This window comes from Brachycentrus maculatus, unplaced genomic scaffold (assembly GCF_059751285.1).
Source record: "Brachycentrus maculatus isolate JH-2025_06_01 unplaced genomic scaffold, ASM5975128v1 h1tg000042l, whole genome shotgun sequence".
In the NCBI taxonomy this organism is placed as follows: domain Eukaryota; kingdom Metazoa; phylum Arthropoda; class Insecta; order Trichoptera; family Brachycentridae; genus Brachycentrus; species Brachycentrus maculatus.
Window position 1 is genome coordinate 633,520 of NW_028280796.1, and position 17,385 is coordinate 650,904.

Below are 17,385 nucleotides of genomic sequence, written 5' to 3' on the forward strand. Positions count from 1 at the left end.
CCAAATCCGCGATACCCGTTTCATAGTCGAACGACAACCCAAATGCATCACGGCGCCTTTCTTGAAATTTCCTGGCAATGTTTGTGATATTTTTTTAAGCAAAAGTTTTATATCATTTAGAATCACAATATGATGGATAGAAGATAAAAAAATAGAAGTCATAAAAGACAAAATATAATTTTTCAATCTCTAAATTCCCCACTTGCTAAATGCTAAGTTTTACTATCGAACCCCGGGACCCCCAAAACGGTAGCCGAGCGTGCTGACCGTTACACTACGGAGGCGGAGCAGGAGGGGTCAAATAAATTTAAATGATTTTTCACTCTAATATTTATTCAATATTACCCTGGACTGGTACCTAAAGTGGAGGGTTGATCACCTTTCCTTCATGTATAAACGATCAAGATAAACTGCATTTATATGATGCAGTGCCCTATGCACTATTGGGGTGCGGACAAGGGTTTGAATGAATGAATGAAATTTACTTTAGGCAGCCGAAAATGAAGCATTTTATTTATGAACGTAAAATAACGCTGATCCGCAAACTCAAAAAAAGTTAATTGAAGTATTTATACGTTCTCCGTAAATCAACATATATTGTTTTATAGAAGTCAATAAAATAGTTTAGATAATATTGTCCTTTGTCTTGATTAGTAACATAATTTTTTTTAAATATAAAAGGTAATAATTAAAAGACATGTTATAATGTTTCATATTTTAATTACTATATATAAACATTAAATTAAACAATCTTTGAATAATATTTTTCACAATTTGATTAGGGTAAACCGTAGAGTAACCCTGTTTCACGACTATTTAAATAACAAAAAACGTCACATAATTGTACATAACATCGTAATTCTTATTATACCATATATGTTCAGTTTTCAAAGACACTCATTAACGAAATATATTCAGTTTTATCATTTGTACCACATGTCTACTCGCTGTAATTTTACGCAATTTATGTATGGACATTTTGTGGATATCACATACTCCACGAAGAAAGAAAATATGGATTAAAGAAAAAATAATAAAAATGTTAGTTCTTATCCACATGTTACATTTTTAAAAATGTATCGCAAATCCAATTTCAATGTTCCAAATATGTTTGTATTGACCAATTTTGATTAACGTGAAAATTAAACAAAAAATGCAAAATATTTACTATTTCAATTATCCAACTCAAATTATATATTTAATAAACACTAAACTACATTGTGATTTAGTTACAATATACATTGATTTACGTACATAACTTCAAAACACAACACCTAAGAAATATTTTTGCAGTTCCACCACATTGAAATTTAGAATATTTTCCTACATACATATTTTTTTCAATATCTAATTTGTATTTACTTTGAAAGAATAGGAATTATAATTGGCGAACTGGTTAAGACTGCCAACCACTATACAGTTCACCCTACTTGTTTGAGATTAATTAAAAATATAGGAACAGAATAAAAATATATCATAAAATAATTGAAGAATTATTTTTGAGATATAATGTGTAATATTTATTTAGGAATGGCAAAAAACATATAATATGTTTTCGTAATACATATAAATTAAACGTCATTACCTGCTAAGGATCGCATACATATATCGCTCATTCCTTTCAGGAAAGTCATAAATCAAAAAACTTGATTTTTCAGGAGAACGTTTTTAAAGTTTAAAAATATAATACAATGTATTAAAAATAAATTACTAGTCACTTCTTGAACTTTTTACTGTGCAACAGATATTTTTAGGTAAAAACTGAAGGTTTTTTCTCCATTTGAAAGATATTAAGTATTTTTTAAAAAATAATTAAACAATACCATTTCTTCAAAATGCAAAAACAACACTTTCTGCCCTGTAGCGGGTAAATATTAAGTAAAAATATGCCGCTTTTGCTGGGATATAGTACATTTTCTGGGCATTCCTAAAAATGCACAACTGAAAATTGACGATTTTTGATTTATGACGTTCTTGAAAGGAGTAAACTATATTTATAACAAAATAGTATTTATAATGTAATATAAAGTTATAAATATGGAAGGCGTAATTATAACAACAAAAAAGTAATGTAGATCATATAAAACTACAAGGTCTGAAATCACTACACCTTTTTTATTTTTTAATATTAGTTTTGGAACTAAAGGTTCTTTTTTCAGATGTAATATGTAAATTTATTTTTAGACGTATTATTTGTTGAAGCATGTCGCGAAAAAAGAGCCTTTACTTCAGGTTCTAATATTTTGAAGTAAAAATTATTTATAACAAAATATTTTTATATAAAATGTAAAATTACAAAGTCAGTGCTTCAAATGGTCATTTTAAAAAGGAAATATTTGAAAATAAGAAACGGCTCATAAAAAAATACAATGTATGCTTATTACTAAATTGTACCACAGAGAATCTATGTGGTATAGAGATTGCCTATGAAATTAAAATAACCTACACCCATACGTAAAGAACATCACAAAAAATATTTATTATATAAATGTTTTGTCAATCGATCGGAAAAATATTATAATATAGCTCGTATAATTTAAATTTAAAAAAATAGTCCAAATGAAATAACTGTCAAAAGTGACGTAAAAATGTGAGAAAAAAAACATATGAGGATCTTTGTTAAATAACATGGGAATGAGATTCTTAACTAAGAAGTCCCATCAAATAGATTTTTGTGTCAATTTTTATGTGCTATTTTCCATTATTCCTATCACGAACATTTATTTCACACATATTTCTACACTTCTAACATTTGGAACATTAATAAAATAGAGGAAATATTAGCCGCCTTCACACGTGCGCGTTTAGTGATGTGCGATCTCTCCACATAAAACGCATGAAAGATAAAGTGCGAAAAATGCGTACAGTAAAACCTCGATATAACGGACTAATCGGGGGAAGGGGGGTGTCCGTTAAATCCGATAGTCCGTTATGTAAAAATAGGTTTAAAATAAATCGAAAAACTTTCGAAAATACGAAAACTGTATTTAGATATAAATAAACAAAACAAAACACAAACAAACTTCTATCCATTGTCTTCGGATACTCATCGTGAAGTGACGTTGCTGTTTGATATCGACGCACTTACTTTCGGTAATCCTGCTTTGAAGAAGGAATGAATAAAAACTTGTACTTTTAAAGTTTGCCGTTTTAAAATATATATGTATATATTATAAACTCTCTTAACTTGGGAAAATGCGAATAATATAGTTAATTTTCGTTATCGGACGCATAGTCATAAATGTCATTAGATCATCGAGATGTGATCTTACCACTGATAACTTCATGGCCGCTAAAAACTGCTAAAAAATGCAGCGTTACTTATTTTTTTTTTGGCAAAGCACCCAAAACATGACACTTAAATTTAGCGTGTATAATATTAACAGAACATTTTTTTAAATTTGAACGGATTTTTTGTCCGTTATTTCAGAAGTTCATTATATCGAGGTTTTCTGTACTTCTACGGGCTTTACCGCTAGGAAAGAAAGACACGTCGTGTCTCACTGTTTGCGCGGTAAAGCGCGTACGTCCGTGCAGCCAATATCTTCTAGAAACAAAAAGTTCTTTTAGGGTACTATTCCCAGTCATCGTTCTCATTGAACACTTTGTTGCCCTGTTTGCCGGCCGCGAGTCCCGCTTCAGTGACGGTGAAGAGTCCCGAAGGAGTCCGACGTCTCTTGGGGACTCTAGTATCATCAGACGACCCCCCGGAAGTGGAACGCTTCCTCTTCACTTCACCAAACGGCGAAGGTATGCATGGAGTCCCTGGGGAATTAAAAAAAACACAAATTAAAAAAAGGACACAACGGTTTCTTTTTTGGAATATTTTTAATTTTAGACATGTAAATACCGATTTACGCACTGAATTTTTTTTTTTGTTTATTAATTTCTAATACTAATTCGTGTTAAAAAATAATTTTAAAAAATATGTTTGTACGTACACGAGACTTAAATTAAAACAAGCACTCCAAAGTGAGTTAAAACACATGTTTTCTTTAAATGTCGATTTATTAGTTGGTATCCATTAAAATAATAATGAAATGACCAGCACTTAAGGCCCTACATACGATAAATCGCATCTCAATTTTCTTTAAACCCAGGTGACATTCGCAATTGATTTTTTGCTTAAAATACCATTAAAAAATAAGTTTTTCTTCGAAATAAACATGGTATATAGTTTTTAAAGAGAAAAGAGTTATTGAACAGGTAAGAAGTTAAAAAAATTATAAATATATTTATTTACCTCTCGGAACGGGTTCTCCTAAATCTTCTGTTGGGGAGGAGTCTTTGACACTGGAAATGAAAATAAAAATTAATTATTAATTCAATATGTAATATTACTACTTATTAAACATGAGCGTAGATATAATAGCTTTCTAATAAAATAATGTAAAGGTACTTTATCAAAATGCGTAAAAATAATAAAATATATTTCGGCTTAACTAAGCCACATACTATACAATACATAGCAATACTAACAATAGCAGTATAAAATCAAATAGATAATAACAAAATAATAGAGAAATAAAAATATTATAAAAAAGCGTAATTCTGGGGAGATGTTGTGACAAGAAGTTTTTGAAGCGACATGTGTCGAGTTAATTTAGTCGTAACTTTGAATATTTATTTTTCAATAGCATATCGCTCACTCCTTTCAAGAACGTCATAAATCAAAAATCGTCAATTTTCAGTTGTGCATGTTTTCGGAATGCCCAGAAAATGTACTATATCCCAGCAAAAGCGGCATATTTTTAACTTAATATTTACCCGCTACAGGGCAGAAAGTGTTATTTTGGCATTTTGAAGAAAATGTATTGTTTAATTTTTTTTTAAATATACTAAACATTTTTCAAATGGAAAAAGAACCTTCAGGTTTTACCTAAAAAGATCTGTTGCAAAGTAAAAAGTTCAATGAGCGGCTTGATATTTATTTTTCATATATTGTATTATATTTTTAAACTTTGAAAACGTTCTCCTGAAAAATCAAGTTTTTTTGATTTATGACGTTCTTGAAAGGAGTGAGCGATATGTCAATATTCGATTCACCCCGTCAACCCAATGATTATACAAGGGCTATTCAGACGAATTACTGGAGTCCACTTTATTTTATAATATTTGAAGATTTTTATTTTAACAATATATCAATACAATAAAATAGTACGCTATTGAAATGCGGTTCACAATTATCTAATTTAATGTACATTTTTAAAATTCCATTAATGAATATCCGTAAAAAATCGTCAAGCACCAATAAGATATACATACATACATATAGTAAAAGGAGATATCGCTCACTCCTTTCAAGAACGTCATAAATCAAAAAATTTGAATTTTCAGGAGAACGTTTTTAAAGTTTAAAAATATCATACAATGTATTAAAAATAAATATCAAGCCATTTATTGAACTTTTTACTGTGCAACAGATCTTTTTAGGTAAAATCTGAAGGTTTTTTCTCCATTTGAAAAATATTTAGTATATTTAAAACAAATAATGAAACAATACCTTTTCTTCAAAATGCAAAAATAACATTTTCTGTCTTGTAGCGGGTAAATATAAATTAAAAAATATCCCTCTTTTGCTGGGATATAGTACATTTTCTGAGCATTCCGAAAACATCCACAACTGAAAATTGTCGATTTTTGATTTATGACGTTCTTGAAAGGAGTGAGCGATATGTATTTTCATACTGCATTGCGATGGGGCTCTTAGTGAAATATCAATCGAGAATGGAGTGACGCAGTTTTTATTGAAAAAAGCAGATGTAAGATTTTTTGTTTTTGTTTTAATATTGTTACAAAAATTAAAATATTTGAATTTATTAATTAGACATTTCTACTCTTGTGCTTGGAGAGGAACTGACACTGAATATTTATCAATAGCATTTATTTAAGAATATAAACTTTTTTTGTTTTTTTTTTATCTCTTAATGTTCAACAGTATTCATAACACAAATGTGGAATTAATTAATTGGCTTTCATAATTGTCAATCTAACTATTTTATATTTTTATATACAACTGTACAACTCCGAAACATTATAAAATAAAATAAATTAATAAAATAATGTGCATTAAAATTTAGATTTAGTAATTTAATATCTTCTATTTTTAACATCCCTAGGAATGCTATTAAAACATTTAATTTATAATTTTGTAGGAAATGCTTGGCGGAGCATTTTGTTATTGTAAAATCATTTTGGAATGTTAAGGATGTACTTCTTATATTGTTTTATATTTATATTAGTTTTTATACTAGTTTTTATATTAAATAGCTTTTTCTTTAAAAGGTTTATACATTAGGGACTTTCGATTTTGAATGTAATTTATATTTTTGGTAAATAAATTAACATTTTTAGAATTACTATAATTTAATTTAATTAAAATTTCCGACTTCACAACACTGCATTTACTCAGTTTCCCATCCAGTTGTTTACATCTATTGACAGTATCACCGGAAACGAACAATAGGTTTTTAATACGGTATAAATATAAAAAAATATATAAAAGAAAACATTAAAATAAAAATATTATCTATAACGTGGGCCGGAAGCCAAAAAAGTTGTCCACAATATTTTTAGCGTGGCCATTTTAGATTTAGTCAATGTTTTATCTAGAATGTGGCCTGGCAACCAAAAAAAATGCCCACATAAAAACGTATGCCCACCCCTGTACTAGTCCATCGATTAGTATTCCTCTCGTGTTCAGTTCCATATGTAGAATAATTGAATTAGCGGATCAGCTGTGAGTTAGATTGCAGTTTTCCATTAGATATTCGCAAGTGACACGATGGCAGGCCGTCCAACAGCTGGCCGAGAGCGGTACGAAGATTTGTGTGCAATTTGCTCTCGCGGGCGGTCCACGAAGTCTCGGCCCTAGAGTACAGTAACCGCTCGTTGCCAACACGTCACACTGCCTATACAGTATACAGTAAGTCCTCTACTTACGTGATAATTTGAAAGTCGCAAAAAAAATTGTGATTTTTTAAATATATGGTATGTAAGGTTTTCGTGTAAGTCCAAAGGTTTTCGTGTAAGTCGAAAAAAAAGTGTTGGGATTTTTTACATACATGGTATGTAAGGTTTTCGTGTGAGTCCAAAGGTTTCCGTGAAAGTCGAAACATCATGTAAGTCAAAAAAAAATGTTGTTTTTTTTTAGATATACATATGGTATGTAAGAATATGCGATAGTTTCAAAATAATATGGTACATATGTGAAAACAGAATAGATCTACATGCATACATTTTTTTTTTTAAAAACATTTTTTTAGAAATTAGTAATCAGATACGTACATAATTATTTATGTGTACTTTAAATATATAGTTATATTTAAGTTTAAACTACTGATTTATTTTCCTCTATTTTTGGTAATTATCGTAGATTGCATTGGTACTGGGTTAATTCTTTAAAATAATGGTTTCTTTTTAAAATTGAAAACATCTAAAGATTTTTTTTTAAATCTCTCACTTTTTTTTAAATCGTGTAAGTATAAGTTCACGTATGTCGAAATCACGTAAGTAGGGGACTTACTGTACAGCTCTCGGTGCAAGTATTCGATTAGTAACTAAAACAATTAATTACACCGCAAGGAAGGTACAGCACTTTGCCGTGGGGGTATTCCTTTAGAATTCAGATCGATTTCCAGCTTTTGATACCACCATTTCTAAAAATTTATTGAGACACGTGTTTCGATGCATTCTGAAACATTTTCAAACACCGTATGCCTCGGAACACATGTCGCAAGATAATAAGAAAGTAGATTTTAAGAAAAAGTGGTATTTACCAAGCGAATCAATTCGTTATAATCGATTTTTAGCCCTGATCGGTACGTACATGAATACTACGAATTGAACGAAAAAATATCTGACAAATAAAAATAAAAAATGAATATTAGTTTGTTCAAAGTCTCAAATCTCCTCAAGTCATTCATCGATTGCTTCGAAATTTTAATACAACGTTGCATTCGTTGCGTTTTTTATACGTGACGTATTTTTATCTGCGACAAAAAAAAATAGCTTTTTGACGGCGATGGCAGCGCTCAACGTAACAGCAAGACACGCAATGCTAAACATTGCTCATGGCGGACCGCGTGCTTATGGACAGCTGTTGTAGCTATGATTGCATTATTTTTTCATAGATTTTTTTATATTTTCATTGCTTTACAACCATTGTTCAATTATACATATTAGAAATGTGTGCTTTCTGTTTTTTTTCTTTCAAGCCTGATCCACAGCGGCACGTGACCGAGCACAGCCAGTGTATAATAAATCATGTGCGATTCTGGTAAATTATCTATGGTTTCAGTCCGTTACTATGCCAATTTAAAATATCATTTACTTTTTTGTTTTACTCTATATAATCAGGACTGACACCTTACTTGCAAAAATGCCGCAATTACGACCTTATTATTTTGCCATCTAGGGGACATAATCGTATGAAGAAAATTACGATTATTGTTGGGAACTATTCTATGTAGAAGTTATAGAGAATTCAGAGGTTAGTCTAAGAAGCATTGTCATATACAGTATTGATTTATATAAATAATTACAATAAAAATAAATTTATAGTTATAATAACAAAAAATCATAATTATAATAATAAAACTGTAATCATAATAATAATAATAATAGTACCTCTTTTTTAAAATGCAATAATAAAATAAACCAATGGTATGAAAATAATTGTGTTTGGTGATAAATTTAAATTGTTTCCTGTACAATAAAATCTTCGTAATCTTCCAGTGTCATTTATTTATTTATAAAAAAAAATGTATAGAATATATGTACATTGGTGGCTCATTTCTTAAAAGCAATATCTTCCAACAAAACAAAAACAGACTAGTAATACTGGTTAAAGTTTTAACCTTATACAGCCGTTTGAAATTAGAGGGCAGATAGTGCTTGTATATAAGTATAAAAGAAGAAGAAAAAAAACATAAAATAAAATTTATCACAGTATGAATAAACATCACAAAACACAATAACGACAACCGTATACAAGTATTAATGAAACTGTAAATTGATGAAAACAAGGATGGCAAAGGAAGAAGGATTAGGTAAGTAGTTGAAAGGGGAGAAGACCAGAAAACAAGTAAAAACGATACGATAGACAGTTAGGGTTCTAAGGATAGATGGTATTGTTTTATGCGTTTCTTGAAAGTCATCAGAGATTGTGAAATTTTTACATGAAGGGGTAATTCATCCCGTAATCTGGCCGCTTGGACAGGAAAGGAAGGAGGAAGAAAGTGAAGAATGATGTGCTAAGACGAGGAAAAGAAAGTGTTCTGTTCTCTTCTGTGACGAACGAAAAGATGGACCATGATTATTTAAACTGTATCAACTCAAGGAGGGACTCGAAATGAATGAATATGACGTTAAAATTCTTCCTAAGCACCAAACCATATTCAGGTGATTACCCATTTTACATTCAGTGTTTACGGTTTCAATAATAGTTAAGAAGGTAAAAAAGATCATTCCCTATATTTCTACACGAAAAAATAAGATATTAACATGCAATAATCTAAAGTGTATATACACATAAGTTAAAATAATAATATAAATTATAATGCAGAATATACGATAAAATCAATGAAAAATTCTCATATTTTTTTAAATACTGATGATATTCTCAATATTATTAATATTTAAAGCATTTGCTTTATGGCAAGCCATTTTTATTCTTATATTTTTTACAGAAATATTAGTAGTATTAGTATCAAAACCACTCGAGGTTTTTTTCTCAATTTATTATTTTTATTTTCAAAATAAAAATGAGAAAAACAAATCACACAGTATGGAATTACAGATGACAAAAATCTTAATATGTACGTTTAATTAAACGTATTTATTCTATGGAAATAACCATTGGAAAAATATCCACTAAAAATAACGGTGAGTGGTTGTATACTAATATTACTAACTATTTATAAAATATATATATATATATATATATATATATATATATATATATATATATATATATATATATATATATATATATATATATATAAAAGTAAATACAGTAGAATTCTCGTAAGTAGCATAATTTGTTCCAGAATCTCACTCGTTAAGCGAAACAGACGAATGCACTGGCGCGAAAGTCCTGGCTCAGGAGTGAATGTCGTGAAAAACGGACTTGCCCTATCTCTGTAACTCGTTCTGCGAAATGTCGCTCGTTGAAGGAGCAACTTTTTCACATTTCTTTTTGCTCGTTATGCGAATTACTACTCGTTATGAAAGGCGCTTGTTGTGAGAGGTTCCACTGTATTGATGATATAACGCTTAAAATTATCAGCGGAGACTTCCCTCTTAAAGAAGATTGGTGCAGTCAGAAAAACGAGGAACGCGAAGAATTTCAAAGTGCAAAAAGATAATAATACATATAAATTTACCAAGTGCAGTGCGGTGCGGTGATTACCGCATCGCGTCAGGGCAACTTTATCACCTCGGAGTCAAGTGAACTGGCACTTGAAAAAAGGTAAACGCTTCAATGTTGGAGGATTTGTTGAAATTTGTTAACAAGACCACGTCCAGGGACATTGTAGGGTGGAGCTACCAATTAAGGACATTTAATCCTACGTTGAATGCCGAGAACAGGATTTTTTCAAACTTTTCAACATAAACGAGGCAAGACTATGGGACACGTATTATGACGATACTATATATGTAAGTAAAAAAAAATAAAATTTATATTTGAAGCACTAACTTAAAATGACGCCATCAATCGTGTTTAACGACATTGTCTTATGTTGCAAGTCAAAATTATGAATGAAAACATAATTTTTCGTACATAAGCGAAAAACGATTATCACTATTATGCTGTATCGATACGATGCGGTACCCTACGTTCCATTGAGTGCGGATAAGAATTAGAAGATAGAAAAAAAATATAAAAGTACCGTAGAACGGGGCTACTTGAACTTTGATGTGTTACTCGAGCCCAGTACAATAAAAAAAATTGATCTGTATTTGGTCTACAATAATGAACATATCGATATGATTCATTATTTCCTTGACAGGTGACACTTATATATTCATTATTGTAGACCAAATACATTCTTTTTGTACTGGGCTCAAGTAACACATCAAAGTTCAAGTAGCCCCGTTCTACGGTAATTTGAGACAACAACAACAACATTCAGCAAAGTCCTACGATATGTTACATAATATACCAAAATGTGACATCAGATGCTCGCAATTTCTATGTGTTGGTTGGTTCACGGTCTTCAACCGTATTGCCTGACACTAACTGAAATTTACTTAGGACTGACTGAAACAGAATATACCTCTTCTACCCCTACCACCTACTATCCTTTATACCTGCAAATGAGTGTCATATCGCTCACTCCTTTCAAGAACGTCATAAATCGAAAATCGTTGATTTTCAGTTGTGCACGTTTTCCGAATGCCCAGAAAATGTACTATATCCCAGCAAAAGCGGCATATTTTTTACTTAATATTTACCCGCTACAGGGCAGAAAGTGTTGTTTTTGCATTTTGAAGAAAATGTATTGTTTCATTATTTTTTTTAAATATACTAGATATTTTCAAATGGAGAAAAAACCTTCAGGTTTTACCTAAAAAGATCTGTTGCACAGTAAAAACATCAATAAGTGGCTTGATATTTCTTTTTAATATTGTATTATATTTTTGATCTTTAAAAACGTTCTCCTGAAAAATCAAGTTTTTTGATATTTGACATTCTTGAAATGAGTGACCGATATGTATCAAATATAATAAACATTAACATTTATGACATCTTAACATAGAGGAAGAAGAATATTGTGTCATACGCTGGTTGAGTGATCACTTTACACACGCGTAACATTCACCATTGTAAAGTGATCACTTAACCAGCTTATAACATAACATGTTAAAGGCCCTGCGAATACCCAGACTTCCATATTGTTATTCATCTAATTGGATACCTGTCATAGGCGTGTAAAGTAATCACTTTACACACGTGTAACATTCACCATTGTTAAGTGATCACTAATGACAGATCGTAAGTCCTGTAAATACCAGACTTCTACATTCTTCTTTATCCGTGTTGATATGTCAAAAATGTAAAAATGACTCATAGTGGAGAAACCCAGATTTGTGAAGGATTTCGACAAACCCAAAAATGTTGAAAAATATAGATTATTTAAATGGTGCTATGGAGACAGTCCATTTTAGTTTGCAAAATAAATTATAGAAAAAAAGAAGAAAAACACTCTCCTTATCATCCATTGTTCAGTTTGTGTAATACCAGTTTTATTTTAATGGTATTACACAAAGTGAACAATGGATGATAAGGAGAGTGTTTTATTACCATACCACAAAGTTATCAATGCTTTTAATATAAGAAAGAAATTATAGAAGTTTGTGTCTAAAACTGGCGCCGGCGATACCGCGTGTCCGCAAGTTAAACATTGATTTAACTGGCTATAATTTAGTCAGTCCTCGGAACAGAACAAGGCGGGCTAGCGTTCAGAGAGAATACAGACTACAGAGTGTGGTGTAGGGGATATAGAAAGGCATAGAGTAAGGGCTGGAAGGAAGCGTCCCTCACAAATAACGAATTAAACATTTAGATCTATGTAAGAAGATAATGCGCGTTAAATCTGGAACGTCATTTCCTAAACATAACCATTAATCCAGTCGCTTTGCGCATTCAAAATTGCAATACAGTAAAACCTCGATATAACGGACTAATTGGAGGGAGGGGGTGCAAAGCGGAAAAATAGGTTTAAAATAAATCAATCATTTAGATATAAATAAACAATACAAAAAACAAACAAAATTCTATTTATTGTCTTCGAAGACTCGTCGTGAAATGACGTTACTGTTTGATATCGACGCACTTGCTTTCGGTTATCTGTTTTGGAAAAGGAATCAAGTTTTGTTTGTACTTTTGAAGTTTGCTGTTTTTTATATAATCAACTCTAAAATTAGGAAAAACGCGTATAATATAGTTGAACTTCGTTATCTGACGAATAGTCAATAAATGTTATTAGATCATCGAGATGTGATATTACCACTGATAACTTCATAGCCGCTATAAATAGTTACATGCGGCAACACTTTAATTTAAGCATGTATAATATCACCCGGACATTTTTTTACATTTAATCTGATTTTTTGTCCGTTACATCCAAACTTTGTTAAATAGAAGTCCGTTATATAGAGGTTTGACTGTAAATATTTAATACAGCTGTGTTTCTGTAATTCATGTGGAAAGTCAAGGATGGTATAAAACCCAATTTCCCGAACTCCGAGCCTGTTGCGTGAGCCGCCATCTCGAACCTAGGTATATTTTCATATTTATGCTGAAATTTTAATAACAAAAATAGGTAACTAATTTCTCTACAACTTACCATTTTCTTTCTCTTAGATCGATATTCTTGGACTTAGACTTGAAAAAGAGAGGTAAAAAGTAATTAATGTATTATCTCGATAATCAATGCAATGTCATACATATTATCCATATTATTCTCAATGCTTTACACATATTTTTTCGCATAATATAGCGGATGCAACACCTTAGGGCCAACGCAAATGTTTTCAGCATAAAGCGTCAATTCAATCCCGAGATTATGTGAACGTTTTGCGAAAATTTACGTTTTTGTGAACATTTTCAGTGCATTGTTTCTGGATTTAATTGGCCATTTGATTGGGATTTGATGTAATTAAGTATATTGTGAACATTTTGGATGTTAAATTAGAATATACACGAAACACAAAAAGCAATATGAAGGAATAAATGGATGATTTTAGAAATTTACAGACTTTTGGGGGAATCCCACTTAGTATGCTAAAAATCCATTTTCATTAATCAGATGAAAAAAAATGCTGGAGTAGGGTATGCTTTTATTTTTTATTTTATGTGCGTTGTTCATCTTATTTTCGGCAATATATTGTTCTTTTTTACAGCATAATGTTCCCAAAAATTAAAAAAAAAAACATTCATGCTTAGAAAAGATACTAAAACATATTCAAACGAATGAAATAACTTTGTAAAAAATCACAATAAAACAGTAACAAATTTTATAATCCAACAAATAATTGATTTAAAAAATAGCCTAAAACATAAGTTGTAACATAAGTTGAAAAAAAAATATAGTATTACGGTGATTTTAAACAAAGTTATTAAATCAATTGAAAAATCACAAGGATTGTACTTTAAATAATGATTATATTTTAACTTAATATGTATAATACCTTTATTTTACGTGTACCCATACGATACTAATTTTGATGTCTGTATCTACTTTTTTTCGGATAACCATATTTTTAAACAATGTTGCATCTAATACATTAAAAAATGCATTCTTAATTTAATTTATCGTTTAGTTAAAACTTTACTCGAAATTAAATTGTATATTAGAGCAATATTTGTTCTAAATTCATTGCTCATTCATCTCTTCTGGGCTGCTTTGCCTTTTATCGGCGACATCTCTAACCGATACGATGTTTCGAAGCTCATTGTACTGTCCATCACAACGGCATAACCCTAGGATATTATGTTCAGCAACAAAGTACAACAATATACCTCAATAACATATTAAAATATATAAATAAACAAATTCCTAGAGTCGGAAAAACTATCGTATTTTTTAAAATCATTATTTCCACTGACAAAAAATAAGTAATTACCCCTTAATGATCCTTTAACGTTTTTATTGTACAGATTGTAAAACTAAGTTTGTACTTATTAAATTATACAGTCCGTTACTTTTTTTAGTCAAACTCTATAGTGTAGTGGTGACCGCGTTCGGCTAGCATACTGGAGGTCCCGAATTCGATCCCAGGGGGATCAAAATAAAGTAAAATGTATTTTTTTCTAGTATTTATGACAAAAATAGTCTCGTTATCATTCATTGTTCACCATGTGTAATACCACTCAAAAACTGTACTTCATGACTGCCGGTTTCGGAATAACGAGCACGGTAGTTAAACTCGCTTACCGCTACACTAAGGAGGTGGACATATGTATAACAATAAGTGGTTTTTACCATAATAACTTAAGTATTAAAACTTAATAGACTTAGTAAATGCCGAATCAATAAATGATGTAGAAAAAACCGAAATCATAGACAATTGTTCAATATAATACAGCAACCGTCTTTTTTTTATTTATTGATTTATTATGTTTATTAGTTTTAATTTGGCGATTCCGATACGACAGAAGAGCCAACCGCCTCGCAAATATCTCGCGCGCTTTAATCTTGCAGTTTCCGTGTCGTGTCGGATGTTGTCGCTAGATGTCGTGTCGTGTCGTGTCGAGACTCCAGGACAGAACTACAAAATACCTCAGTCCTGTCAATGTCGTAAGTCTACGGTCCACGCTACGCCGAGATCTATTGGAGCATCTGAGTACAAACACATTACGAATGCACTAAATACACTCAATTATGTCGTCCGGGAACGTTACCAAGAGGTAAATTAATGGACTAAGTATCTATACTAATTAAAAAAACCTTGTTTTATTTTAACTTTCTTCTTAATATAATAACTTTTTTTAAACAACAGACGCTTTTACTTGACTACTTTAGTTTAGAGATGTGACTTATGGATAACTTTTTCAGTATGGTTTTGTATGTTTAGCATCTTATTCAAGTTTTTTATATCAAATTGTGGAATACCTATATTAGTAGCTAAAAATACGCAATTTACTACTAAAACTGTGCACTAATTGACGTGTTAAGGTTTAAATTATTTTATCCAAAAACCGAAGTACGTAACGACTACTTTTTAAAGAGTCGTAATTCAAAAAAAATAAATGTTCGCTCACTTAAGTCTACTTTACGTTATACTATTGAATACTATAAAATACGTTATTTTTATTATTGTTCATAGACGATGGTAAATCTAATCCCCAATCAAAGAACAATATATAGGGTATGTATTGTTGTACTTTATATACTATATAACTTTGTACAGTATACAGTAAACGTTGACATAGGTACCCCTTTATCTTAGGGAATTTTATAAGGGTTAATGTTTAAAATTGTATTTTTACATTTTAACTAGCGGAAATGACTAACGAGTCATTTAAAATTGAAATGCAATTTAAAAGATGCACTTCCCTATAAATTCCTATCCGATAACGCGGTACCTATCTCAGCGTTATAGGGGGGGTTTACGTATTGTTGTTGTCGAGGAATTATGATAGTTTGGTGGATAGTTTCAAAGTAAGAGATGACAAAAGCAAGCAAATCGGTAGGGAAAAAAACTCGACGTAAAATTGCTGAATTCCGAGTGCGCCCTCTGCGTATCGACTTTTGAGAATACATCTCCCTGATGTATTTAAGGTGACGTTAGTTTGAACAAATCGCCGGTGATAATTCTCGCGAGGAGTGCGACCGAAAGCCAAACAGGGCGCTCGGACAGACGGCATAAATAGCATTTTCCCTCGCACTCGCGAAGTGTGAATATCGTGAATAGGTCGGCTGCGGCTGTTCGCCGCCGGACGCGGATAAATTTGTGCATATAAATTTCACTCTTTATTGCTTTGTATTGTCAATAAACCACGATAGGCGCTCTAACGATACAAGGACTTAAGGTCGAAAGTCGTGTCAGAATCGTTTTTATTGTTATATTATACAGACGGGAAATAAATGGCCAAGACAATCATTGTCTCGGGATTAATGATAAAGTTCACCATTTCCCTAACACTTACAGCGCTTGTGCACTACACGGAATTTTACCGTCCGGTAAAATCAAGCGCACCGATCCGAAGAAAGACGGACAAAAGCACAAGCCAATCCAAGCCAATCATCCGTTTTATCATGCTAACCGGACTGCCGGATAGTAAAATTATGTGTAGTGCACAAGCGCCATTAGCTGTCACATTTTGCGATGCGATTCATAATTTTAATGAAATAAAAAACCTTTCTTTTTACATAGGTTTTTTTTATTAATATATATATTTATTCGTTGCCTTAGAAAATTTTCCTTGCCTATTCAGCACAGCACAAGGATAGCATATTTAGGTTATATGTCTTAAAAATTATAGTGGATGTGTATCTAAAACCCTAATCCGCACCCAATGGTGCATAGGGCGCTGCATCGTATTGACGTAGTGTTATCTTGATCGTTATTAACATGAAGGCAAGGTGATCACTCCTGCGCTTCAGGGACCAGTCCAAGATAATATTAAATAAATATTACGGTGTAAAATCACAATTATTTTTAGAATGTATTTTTGGATGTGTATAGTTCACAATAAATGAAAAAAGTCAATCCCTAAAAACAATACAAAAGATTTTTACACAGGTCCTTTACTTTTCGGCCTAAAATACTAGTTCGGTAATAATTTTGTATCTTAAATACTAATTAAATGTACTTATCTTTTTTGGAGAGGCACAGCGAAACTAAAATTATGTATAAATGTATAGAAATTGTTTT

At 31.1% G+C, this 17,385-nt stretch overlaps 1 protein-coding gene across 2 annotated transcripts in view; it reads right to left on the reverse strand.

The window, feature by feature from the left end:
* Nucleotides 1-720: 720 nt before the first annotated feature.
* LOC148312352 (poly(A)-specific ribonuclease PARN-like) overlaps nucleotides 721-17,385 on the reverse strand; it is a 70,965-nt gene continuing 54,300 nt past the window's right edge. The window contains exons 12-14 of one of the 2 annotated variants that reach the window (XR_015839241.1): nucleotides 13,353-13,390; nucleotides 4,244-4,293; nucleotides 3,619-3,765 (exon numbers count right to left, since the gene is read on the reverse strand). Coding sequence is in view for 1 of the 2 variants with exons in the window: in XM_088277371.1 (XP_088133497.1) it covers nucleotides 3,575-3,765; nucleotides 4,244-4,293 (241 nt within the window). In the remaining variant the exon portion in view is untranslated. Of the gene's footprint in view, nucleotides 3,766-4,243; nucleotides 4,294-13,352; nucleotides 13,391-17,385 lie in introns of both variants that reach the window. The other variant, XM_088277371.1, reaches the window with a different exon arrangement.